Below are 12797 nucleotides of genomic sequence, written 5' to 3'. Positions count from 1 at the left end.
TTTTAACTCATTTAGCAATAATTCTAAACAAGTATATAATAATATTTATTTTTAATAATTCATAATATTTTCAAACAAACCAAACAAGTATTTAATTACATGATTACACTTTATATCCTCCTTTTGCCATGCTCAGACGCCAAATCACCTGGCCAAAGGTGAGTTGGACCAAGCTATATAATTGGGTCTAATGAGGGCTTACCACATAATAATAATTAATTAGATAGAAATTTTTAATAATATCATATATTAAAATACCCCGACAAGTCATGCATCATTTAAATATCCAGACAAAAATATAACTGAATAATAATATCATCTCATCATGATAAACAAAAACAAATTTTTAACTCATTTAGCAATAATTCTAAACAAGTATATAATAATATTTATTTTTAATAATTCATAATTTTTTCAAATAACAAAACAATACATAACCAATTACATACACACCCATCACAATACATTAATAATAGTTACCTTGTATCTTGAACAACAAGTTCTCCTTCACATCTCTTGTTTCACCACTCTTTTTATCAATATAATCTACATAATTATTTCATAATACTATATATTAATTTTACATTGAAATTAATAAATAATTTTAATTTAAAGAGTTAGAAAGTCTTAGACCTAAGATCCATGTTAACACTAATTTAAAGTTTATGCATCATTCAACTTTTCAAATTCATTTTCTAAAATTCTCATACCCTAATAAACTATATTTAAACCTTAAATCACTTCTAGTATCACAATTTCATCCATTTATAATTTAAAAATTTAAAAATAAATTAAAAATTTTATAATTACCTTGAAACCTCAAATCACCATTCTATAGCCTTAGAAATACCATATAAATTTAGAGTCTAACTCAAAAATTTTCAAATATGAGTTTCAATCTTAAGAAAATATTTTATAATATTTATTATATTTATAAAAATTTTAACATGTATTTTTAATCCATCATATCATCAGATTAACTATCCTATAAAAAATTTTTAATCAGAATATTTGCTCTACTATATAAAATAATTATATCATTAGAAATTTAATATTATTTAGGAAATAACTATAAATTAATTTTGTAATTAAAATAATTTTTAAATGGAGCATACCTGAAGAAATAAGAGAATAACACCCTTGGATGGAGCAGAGAGAGATAGGAAAAAATAACATAAAAATAAAATTGTGGGTCCTACAATTATATTAAAAAAGGACTATAGGTTTGAATTTAATTATTCAAACTCTTGGGCTATTAGTTGTAATTTCTTTAAATTGCATTTCAACCCTTCTTTGTCTCCTGATGCGCGTACTCTCCTTTTTATACATAAGGAGACATCTTCTTTTCCCACATCTAACTGATGTAGGACCTAAAAAAAGGCCTTTTACCTCTTTGTTTTTTTTTTGTTACTCACACAAAAAAAAAATTATTCATATATTCTAAATCTTAAAATTATATATTAACTAAACATTTCTTATGTAATTTTAAACTTAAATTTTTAATTCATAATTAAATACCTAACCATATTATTATTTTTGAATAACATCAAATAATATAAATTCTTCTTATTATTATTTTTTTATCCTCAATAAAATCTAAATTCCACAATTTTTTTATCATCTAAAAATCAAGATGTTAATTTATTTTATTTAAACTCAACAAATCCAAACGAGCTTCTCACTCTAATGCCACACAAGCTTGTACAGGTCTGGTGTTTAGAAAGAGGATTTGCATTGGACTCACCCACAATTTGTCAACTTGAAGCATAAGCCCAATACAATATTAGGATTTTGAGAGTGATAGAACAATAAAAATATGCCCTCTGCAAAAAAAAAATCCTATTCAATCAATCAATTTACAATATTAGGCCCTGTTTGGTATGAAATATTGAATTTTAAGGGATTGAAAATGGGATTGGGCATGGGATTAAGAGTGGGAATGACTCTAAAATCATGTTTGGTAGGTGATGGGATTTTAAAGAAAATCATGCTCAGATCAAACCAAAAACAAAAGTAAAAAACATAATTATTCTCCTTTTTTTTGGTTTCCTATAGTTGTTCGGTGACTAAAAAACGAGATTTGGGCTTCTTCCTTCATCCTCTTATCCTCACTGTGTCCCTCCTGCAGAGATGGTTCCAAATGTGTTGGAAGCTTTGCACCCACACTACTCATTTCTTTTTTCTCTTTTAGATTACTTCTCATAGAGAATTCATTGTTCTTTGCTCCAAGTTTGTTCAGATTAAGCAAATGTTTATAACTATGAGATGCTCTTGTTAGCTATCGAATTAGTTTGAATAATAGATAAAAAACTATACGGTGGAGCATTAGGAATTTCAAGAATTTCTATTCACACTCTGCGTCGTTGGAAAGATCGAGTGCTTCAAATTTGGTCACCTTGCTATCATTTTGGTTGGCCATCATTACCCTTGTTCTTACTACTCAAAAGATGGAGATACTGAAGAAACATTGTCGCTATAGGTGGAAAACAACACCATCAATAAAGACATCACTAACAGCTGGTAGGGGAGGATAGGGATGAAAGCATGGCAGGGGAGATATGTGAGAAAGGGGGAGAGAGGAGTGGAGGGAAATTTAGTTTGTGAATCTTTAATCCTAAGATTGATTTTCCAATACCATGAGGGTGGTGGTATCAAGAAAACCTATGTAGGTAGGACTGATATTGGTATTAAATTTTTTATTACCCTATACCAAATATAAAAAGTTAGGATTACTCAATCCCAATATCAACCCCACCCCTTTAATCTCACATACCAAATAGGGCCATAAATTTTTTTTCTTGCCAACAATTACTTTCTCGATACTAAAATTGCATGAGTTGCATATAACATTATAGCCTCCTGTTTCATAATTCAATTTGTACTTTTGGTGGAAAATATTATTACCATTTCTTTTTATACAACTACCTTACTAGCATAATTTGATCATTGTCAAACTCAATTAACCTCTGCCAAATATATTTTTGGCGTTTAAACAATTTTGACTCGTAACAACCATGACCTTTTTTAGTATGATCTGAGGCAGAGTCACATTATATTGAAGGACTTTGGTAATAATTATAAAGTAAATTTTGTAATTTTGTACCCTCACTCTTAATATTCTACACTCTTTATGCTAAATAAAATAATATTCTGGCTTAAAAATAGTAGGTATGTAATATTTTAATGATCTAGGTAGAACATGAAAAGTTCATTTGTAATAGCATGCTATATCATTTATACCGTCGTGATCATATCATTTTCAATTAAAAAGAAATCCAGAGTATGATGTTCTAAAAATTTGCCTTTCTACCACTAGATCCATTCATGGAATCATCCACTAGAAGCTGGTTAGCATGGATCAGAAACTTTGAGCAAGCATTTGTAAGATCTGAGGTTTAACACCGTTCTCTTAAAATTTTCTCTAACAAAGGGCTTATGCTTGGAGTTGAGAATCAAAATAGAACAAATCACAACATTGTGTTGGTGGTTATCAACTCCCTTTTGAATCATTTTGTCATTTGTTCTTTTGTGAAGACCAATCACAGTTGCACATGCTACAGCATTCTCTATCTTCCCCTTTTAGATCTCCTGTTATTACTTTGACTTATTGACATTGTCTTATTTTTTCTTTTTTTTTGTTAATAGAAATTTGTCTTTTTCTTTAAGAAAAATAATAAAATATCATATCAACTTATTTAATACATTTTTTAAACGATAATCAGTCTAATTTATGTTATTACGGTCTTAGTTATAGCATGATTGACTATTGCACTAGCATTGACCATTCCAAATTCAAAATGGCTGTTTACGATAGAAAATAAGTTATTATTTCATTTGCAAATGCTTTTACCTATTTTTGAAATCCTATGCTTCCACACACATTTTAATCTCTGATTTGCGAATCTTTAATGGTTTATAAGAGTATTATACATTATGAAAAGTTGAGATTCATTATTTGTGATATTTTAAAAATTTGGTAATTACCATGGATTTTAGTGAGTAGGGTGGATTAATAAGGGCAACCTTACTTGTCTTACCCAAATTTTACAGTCACCATCCCTTAGCAATTGTCAGGAACATTAGAAATCTCACCACAAGGAATTGAAAGATTGTTTTTGATCATTTTTACGGAGAAGCAAATAAATACAACGTTCTTTTAACTCACAAGGCTTCGAGAGAGAGTTTTGATATTAAGTTGTTTATGAGTGTTGTTTGGGCTAAAACTAAAACGTCATTCACAATGGCTATAACATGAAATGGGCCAAATAACTAAAGAACCATGCCCAATAAGTGATATAACAACAAGATCAATTTAGATCATAATGGAATAACCCAATTAGGTAAGCATGAGTTTTTAAACCCCTTGAAGCTCGAAGCCACTACCTAGATTGTTGTGATACAGAAAATCATAACCTCAACAGGCCATTATCTACAAATATCTCAGAGACACGAGCTGATAGTTAACAATGAAATGCATTACGGATAGGAAGACCATGCCATACATCTCGCAGACTGTGCACATTGAATCTTTGATATTTTGTGAATGCGTTCCAAATTTCATGGAAGCAACTATATCAACTAAACTATTATATAAGAAGGAGAAGATCATAGGAAAGAGGACCAATCAAAAACACCTTTCAAACACTAAAATCTTTCAGACTTGTAGTTCTAAAATTTCTTGAATAATTTTCAGTTTCATTCCAACCTTGTAATCTTTACTACTTTGTAATTTGCCTTCAGTATTAATCAAACACTTATTATTCTAATTTATTTATATTTTTTATATTTGGATAAACTGTGATAAATGAGTCTAAGGACTTTTTATTATCATTTGAGACTTAACATCTCTGACATGTTTGATAATTTTGTTATTCACAATGAAAAAGTTCGTTTACTGATTGAAAAAGCCTCATGGTTTCATGCATGACCTAATCTTGGTGCCCTTACACAGTTTTTGCCATGGCTTTGCATTTAGAATAAAAATTGTAGGTATGAAAACAAATAGTAGAAAACTCTTCATGATTTGTCTTTTTGGCCAAAAAATAGATCTTCACAGTTTGTTGAGTGTCCTGTAAGTGAATGATTTATGACTAGAATACTTGGATAAGAGATCGGGATTGCGGCACAGATTACAGCCGAGATCCTAATTGTAAATCGAACGGTTATAACTTTTTAGGATGAGGTGGATTGAAGTCTGAATAACTCAGAACTCTTTAAACATAAGGAACAAAATGATACAATTACACGCATAAACATAAGGAACAAAAGCCATTAGCTAAAAAGCACTTGCATATAAAATTCGAAAGAAAATCCACACCAAATTTGCTTGTCAGCTTCTCCTATTTTCTCTTTCCCCATCCCTGTACTAGAAATATTGGAATCTCTAGCTTTTCATTTCCCTCCACAGATCTCTAAAATTCCCTCTCACCAAGCATCGATAATATAATTTTTCGATCGCCTCTGTTATCTGTATCGCCCAAACATCTCTTTTCTGTTCACTCTACTCCCTGGGCACTGATCAATATATTCGGTCGATGATTCTGGAACCTTCATGAATCTTGACGCAGGCCTCTCCCTCTTTATGGGCCAGCACCCTTGCGATGCCTGAGCTGCGTCGCAGACCACGCAGAGACCGGGCATTAGATAATCCGAACCCAAGTCCGATTGCAGCACTGGACAAGCCCTCGCCAAGAACTCGCCAGAGAAGATCCACTGCGCAGAACAAGCCAAATCGGAAGCATAAGAACGCGATCGCAGCTGATGAAACAAATAATAATCTAAACAAGAACGTCGGCGCCGTTCCTCTGACCGGGACATTGAAAGGCGAGGAAGAAGGACAAGCGCCAGTCGCACCGTTAAGGGTTTTGAGACAGAAAGCTGGGAAAAAGGCCATGGATGAGTACGACAGCGGTGGTCGAAGCCCCGACAAGGCTCCGGCCGCTGAAGACGAGGGCAATACAGCTCCCCTTCCTGAGAAGGTGGTTTTGGTTTGATTTTCCCCCCCGCCTTAATTATTCTATATTTGGATGACGAGATTGTTCAAGTAGTTCAAGGGCAAAATTTGTACTTATTTTTTTGACTTCCGAAGGCATGCACAAGTTATGAAAAATGGATAAGTCAAGTGTCTAAAAGTTGAAGGCCTGCCATGGATCATTTGGACCTCCGAGGCAGCCTGTCTCTGTCTCTCTGCGAGGTTCCGTTATGGTATTTTGAAGTGTTCTATACTTGCGAGAAAGTGCGAAATATTCCGTCTTTCAACTTTTTTTCTTATGTAATATTGTTCTTCTACTTGATAGTACTGTTGCATATAATGAAATGCGAGAAAAAAGTTGTTTAGTAATCTAATAGGGAATAGCTCTCGTGCACTGGCGTATGGTAGGCTTTGCTATCCCACTCAACACGGTTCTGTTTCCTATGGAATTTTATTATACTTTTCCAGTCGTTTTATTCTGAGTTCTGCGTCAGATTTGCTACAGCGTATCACCGAAGAATCATGAATATATGTAATCGTTTTCATGTTATTGAAGATGAATCCTCCCTTTTTTTTTTTTTTGCTTTTTGTGTAACAGGTCCAGGTTGGTGGTTCTCCACCGTATAGAGTCGATAGAAAATTAGGGAAAGGTGGATTTGGACAGGTCTATGTTGGCAGGCGTGCAGGAGCTACAAATTGCAATGAACGAACTGGGCCTGGAGCCGTTGAAGTATGTTATTAGTGCGTCCGTTTGTTGACGTTTTACTTTCACAACTTGGATTCTTTGTTACTTACTTATTTGCCCAATTGCTTTAGGTAGCTTTAAAGTTCGAGCATAGAAGTAGCAAAGGGTGTAATTACGGTCCGCCATACGAGTGGCAGGTTTACAAGTAAGTCACCTATCTTTTCTTTAAGTCAGCTGGAGTCTATCCGCCTATTAGGCATAAATAAAGAAATTGTAATGCATCTGAAGCATCAATTTGAAGGAGAAATATGGTAATTTTTGAAAACAAATTTACATATTGATATTGGTTATGTTTGGTTGCTATCTGTAAAAATTAATACCGATCATGTTTTAATTCATGCTATGCAATACGTTATAGGATTAGATTCATGGTTGAATAATTATAAGATTTAATTTTTCGTTGATGTTCTGGACTCTACAGCATTTTCAATGTGCTTTAGGGCTTTATTGAATTTCAATCATAAGGATATTTGGTATATTGTCACTTCTATGCGTTTGAGGTAGTCAGGAATGTTTTGGTTTATTTCAACAACTGGTCACTGTGCTCTTCATGTTTCTAGTGAAGATATGGTTGCAAAAGTAATTTATCAGGGCTGACTAACATCCTGATGATTCAGTCTGTCTAATGCTTATAACTGGCATCTGCTCAATTTTTTTACAGTGCATTAGGTGGTAGTCACGGTGTTCCACGAGTTCATTACAAGGGGCGTCAGGGTGACTACTATGTTATGGTATGTAGTCTGTACTCATGCTCTGTGAGAAAGGGTGTAGGCCTGTGGTTGTGTTTGAATGTATTAATAGCTCCGTATTGTATCTAGGTCATGGATATGCTCGGCCCTAGTCTATGGGATGTATGGAATAACAACTCGCACACGTAAGTATCTCTATGAACGTGTACTGAAACATAACATCCTACATTTTAAATGTTAATGTCAATATTGTGCACCTGACCCTTTCTCATTTTTGACCTTAGGATGTCTACAGAAATGGTGGCATGCATTGCAATTGAGGCTATCTCCATATTAGAGAAGATGCATTCCAGAGGGTAATATCCATGTTTTGTTATCTCTGGCACGATTGACCCCCCTTCTCTAAATATATTGGAAATATAGTTATACTTAATTAATCCATACATTGGCACGCAATTTAGATATTGGTGTTACAGCATGTTATCATTTAGATGTTCTCTCTATATATAGCGTGTAAAAGACTTGGTCAATCATTTGTTGTTAAGCAACATGTAGATTAAATGACTTAGGACGTAGGTATTGCTAATCATGAAACTACCACGTGATTCAAGCATTTGGTTGCTTTAAGAGCAATAATTTTCTACCTCTTTGTGGAATCTTGTATTTTATTGATCTCTGTTGTTGTAAAGAACATCTAACATGCTCCTGTCTATAATAAAGATATGTGCATGGTGATGTGAAACCTGAGAATTTTCTGCTTGGTCCCCCTGGAACTCCGGATGAGAAAAGGCTTTTTCTGGTTGACCTTGGATTAGGTAAATATACCACCTTACCTTTGAAACTTTGGTATTTCCGTTGGCAGCAAAGATGTGATAAAATATTATTTTTGTTCCCCCTCCTCCCACAATACAGCAACCCGGTGGCGTGACCATACGACTGGAGTTCATGTTGAGTATGATCAACGACCAGATGTATTTAGGTAAAGTTAATTTAGTTTATCTGAATCTGCTCAATTAACTTTGGGTGTTTCTCTGATGCTATATTCCATTCTTGCTACAGGGGGACCGTACGTTATGCTAGTGTGCATGCTCATCTTGGTAGAACAGGTAGCAGGAGAGATGACTTGGAGTCTCTTGCTTACACTCTCATCTTCCTTCTTCGTGGTCGATTACCTTGGCAAGGATATCAGGTAATTATTTACTGGAAACATAACAGCTTTTTTTGTGGATGATATATATGATTATTGTTTTTTTTTTTTGGTAAATATAATCATTGTTACTTTAATGCAATCGTTTCTTGCAGGGAGAGAATAAAGGATTTCTTGTCTGCAAGAAGAAGATGGCCACTTCCCCTGAAACTTTATGTTGCTTTTGTCCTCAACCTTTCCGGCAGTTTGTTGAGCATGTGGTGAATTTGAAGTTTGATGAGGAACCTAACTATGCGAAGTATGTTTCCCTCTTTGATGGTATTGTTGGTCCAAATCCGGACATCAGGCCAATAAATACTGATGGTGCTCAGAAGGTAATAGCTGGTATAATTTCTCTAACATTCTGTCATTTGCTATCATTAAGTCTCATTGTTATCCTTGTCTTTTTGGGTGGCGTTATAGCTTATATGTCAGGTTGGCCATAAGAGAGGGCGATTGACCATGGAAGAGGATGATGATGAACAACCAAAAAAGAAGGTCAGAATGGGAATGCCAGCAACCCAATGGATCAGTGTTTATAATGCTCGCCGACCAATGAAGCAAAGGTTATCTTCAGAAGTTATGTAGATTCTTGAAGCTGATTTGTAAACTGTCAGATTCTTGAGCTTTTATTTCTTGATGTAGGTATCATTACAATGTGGCTGATATGCGGCTGCCCCAACACATAGAGAAAGGGAATGAGGATGGTTTGTTTATCAGCAGTGTGGCTTCTTGTTCTAACCTTTGGGCACTTATTATGGATGCTGGCACTGGTTTCAGTGCACAAGTTTATGAACTTTCTCCTCACTTTCTTCACAAGGTTGGATGATCCATGTTTCTGTTGGGCATAGATATTAATTTCAATTTGAGATATCCCATGTTTGATGTTAGTAATTAGAAATTCAGTGCATGTTATTCAACAATTTTTGTGCTTTACTTGAAACATATGGAAGTTGATAAACTTGTCACGTCTGTTATTTTTGTAGGAATGGATTATGGAGCAATGGGAGAAGAATTACTACATTAGTGCAATAGCAGGAGCTAATAATTGTAGTTCATTGGTTGTAATGTCCAAAGGTAAGTATCCTTGGACCCATTACTCATCACTCGTCAGGCTTTTGTATTTGGGATGACAATAATTGGCTCGACTAATTTGGAATTTGACAATGACCTGTTAGCAAGAACTAGAAGTTTGTGTTTAAACTGCTGTTTCACTTCTACTGCTTTCAGGGACCCAGTACTTACAGCAGTCATATAAAGTCAGTGATTCATTTCCGTTCAAGTGGATCAATAAAAAATGGAGAGAAGGGTTTTACGTCACTAGCATGGCCACTGCTGGGAGTAGATGGGCAATTGTCATGTCCCGTGGTGCGGGATTTTCAGACCAGGTTTTGCTGGGACTCTTGAGTATCTTAACAGTCAGAAATCTCAGGCGCTAAAGAATTATATCTGACTCATTTCCTTTTGCAATTAATGCCAGGTTGTAGAACTTGATTTCCTATATCCCAGTGAAGGTATTCATCGTAGGTGGGACAGTGGTTACCGCATCACATCAACTGCAGCAACTTGGGACCAAGCTGCCTTCGTTCTTAGTGTACCAAGAAGGAAACCAGCTGATGAAACTCAAGAGACACTTCGGACTTCTGCTTTCCCTAGTACTCATGTTAAGGTGGCTACTGCACCTGAAATTTTGCCCAATCCACCGCTATTTCATGAATTTGTTGTTTTTATGTTTGATTTGTTGTGTTCATGCAGGAAAAATGGGCAAAGAACCTGTACATTGCATCTATTTGTTATGGAAGAACAGTTTCATGAGCTGCTGAGCTTTCTTGTTCCTGCTGACATCTTTTTTACTTCTTGCATGATCCTGCTTATCCTTTCATCAGCCACTTGGGATGAAAGACCAGACCCTCTAGACAAGTTTTTTGAACAATGCAGTTCAGCCTTGATGTATGCTAAACCTTTCTTCATGGTTGTCATCACTTATCATTTGATACAATACTTGTGCACTTTATGTCAACTGTGTCAACATGCTTGTAGGCAAATATAGATCGTGTCCATTTGGATAAGTCTTGAGATAGAAAGTTTTGTATAGATTGAACAGATAATTACTGTTTCAAAGTCATGTGCACAGGTCAGGCTTTTGTTTATTGAAGATATTTTGCATTTCGCAAATGTGCAACTATGATTTTCCAGGGGAAACGGGAGACCTTCGACTTTGCAATCTTGTAATTAGATCCTCTACCTTCTTCCCTCTTTTCACGTAAAGTAATTAACGGCTTCTTGGGTAGACATTGAACATGGGAAGTTGTGTTCTGTGGCAGCAGTTTGTAATTGATCAGTTGTTCTTATAACATTATCATCTTGTAATTGATTTGTTATTGTTATCAAAACATCTTAATTGTCTGTTACACTAGTTATGGCTGCTTACGTCTTGACGTGTTTGTTTTGTGGGTTGATCTCAAGAAATGCTACTTGGGGGGGGGGGTGTTCCGCATTAAATAAAGGATGCAATTTCCAGATTTGTACTGATTTTTCATTTTTCAGTTACGATAGAGTTTTGATTCTTTGTACAGAAACTAGTCAGTGAGTCTGAAAAAGTTTTGTTTTGTCGGTCAAACATTATTTTTCCTACCTCTCTTGGAAGGTTATGGCATCTAAATGTTTGAATATATTATATATATAGCATTGAGTTGTTTTTAGAAGAGGAGCTACTAGATAATCTGTTTATCTTCTGGCATTGAGAAAAAAAATCTTCTTTCTGCAACCTTCCTGACTTTGACAGTTACACATCTCCATCTCCATTGTTCTAATTACTCTTTACTTCCAGTATCCAAAATCTGCTTTGGCTTCTGGCTAGTCCTTTATGATTTAGTGCATAATTTTGTTTGATTATTTTTCTAATATCAAGCATGGCAAGATTCACTTTTCATTCTGACAAGAGGTTGGCTCCATTGGAAGCTCAGTCAAGGTGACCAGAAGTATCTTGTACCCCTGTGTGATGACTCCTGTAATACCTGAGAGTTCACTGGGCGTGAGGCAGGTATTTAGTAATCAAGCTAGTATTGCATTTCTCATGTACTGTTGTGCAACTAAGTTGTTTGCTTAGTCTGATATCTTTTTTCTTCATGTTTGATGTATACCAGGCCTAATGGCATTTCCCTCTGGTTTCTCACATTTTGGTGATGTTTTGATTCTCTTTGTTCTCTTTTATTGCCATTGGCTGTTCTCTCAACACAAATTTTTGTTTTCGAAGGTATTTCATTGACATTCTATGGCTGTGGTGGCTTGCAGATCCGAACATTTTGCTTCAAACCATAATCATGATGCTGGACCATTCTTACTCATGGGGAAGCTTTGGAAGTTTAGTTTCTGATTTAGTGTAAGTGAATTTTACTCCTTTTAAAATATTTGAAGACTTTAATATGTGAGATATCTAGTGCCAAATTTGACAAAACAATATAATATTTTTGTGCACTGTGGACTTCCAAACATGGTTTCTTGATAAAATCTAATGTTGGTAATGATGTTGAGTTGAAATTTGAAATCCGCTGATCGGATATGAGTATCCTTAAAATGTCGGTGAGGTCCATGCTGAAGTGCTGCACTTTTTGATGTGCTTGTTAGTTGCGATTTTGGTAGTTCCAGTAAAATTGGAGGATGGGTTAACAAATATTAACTGATTTTTTGAAAAGCTCATGAAATAAGTGGCGTTGTTGATGAGAGCCGCTTAATCTAATTTAGCGTTTGGCGTCTTTGTCAGGGCTTCAGATGACTGCATGACTGCGCGACCAAGTTTGAAGATGGTATGCTCTGGCCTGATCTGACTTTTGCAAGACCTCCTTGTAAGAGACAGTATCATAGTAAAAGAACCAAGGACGAGCTGGCAATGCCCTGCTAACTTTTGCCGCTTATTATTATTATTTTTTCCCTGGGCAGTTCAGCCTAAATTTTATTTAGATTTCAATTGGACTCAATTTATGAATGACTGCCAGATTTTCCAAAAAAAATGAGAATTTCACGGATAGTCTGATACTGTCCGAGTGTTAGGATTTGTCTATACTAACTCCTTCACCCTACCGTGCTGCGCGTTCAATTTGTACCGCAGCACATAGCCAGCAAACATGATCAATGAGAATAAAATTCGAACAGGGTTAAGTTATTAATAATTAAACGTGTTTTTTGTTTTTATGCATTTATGAGTAG

At 35.0% G+C, this 12797-nt stretch overlaps 1 protein-coding gene across 3 annotated transcripts; it reads left to right on the top strand.

Moving 5' to 3' along the window:
- The first annotated feature begins 5280 nt into the window (after nt 1-5280).
- On the top strand, nt 5281-12640 carry LOC129294342 (casein kinase 1-like protein HD16). Of its 3 annotated transcripts, none has more exons than XM_054932628.1 (20): nt 5281-5978; nt 6570-6701; nt 6788-6861; nt 7378-7447; nt 7535-7590; nt 7690-7761; nt 8126-8220; nt 8318-8384; nt 8465-8594; nt 8708-8926; nt 9015-9157; nt 9237-9411; nt 9578-9668; nt 9822-9979; nt 10072-10260; nt 10347-10541; nt 11558-11634; nt 11738-11773; nt 11886-11973; nt 12355-12640. In XM_054932628.1, exons 1-16 carry the CDS (start codon nt 5601-5603, stop codon nt 10404-10406), a joined length of 2109 nt encoding a protein of 702 aa, XP_054788603.1. In that variant the 5' UTR covers nt 5281-5600; the 3' UTR covers nt 10407-10541; nt 11558-11634; nt 11738-11773; nt 11886-11973; nt 12355-12640. The 3 variants fall into 3 exon arrangements, with proteins under 3 accessions (XP_054788603.1, XP_054788601.1, XP_054788600.1); XM_054932626.1 differs by having other exon boundaries at nt 11503-11634; XM_054932625.1 differs by having other exon boundaries at nt 10347-11634.
- Nucleotides 12641-12797: the final 157 nt, after the last annotated feature.

Source organism: Prosopis cineraria, unplaced genomic scaffold (assembly GCF_029017545.1).
Source record: "Prosopis cineraria cultivar Desert tree isolate PC_DT_omini unplaced genomic scaffold, ASM2901754v1 PC15, whole genome shotgun sequence".
Classification (NCBI taxonomy): Eukaryota; Viridiplantae; Streptophyta; class Magnoliopsida; order Fabales; family Fabaceae; genus Prosopis; species Prosopis cineraria.
Note: the sequence above shows the minus strand (reverse complement) of the source record. Positions and strands in the feature narration are given on the sequence as shown.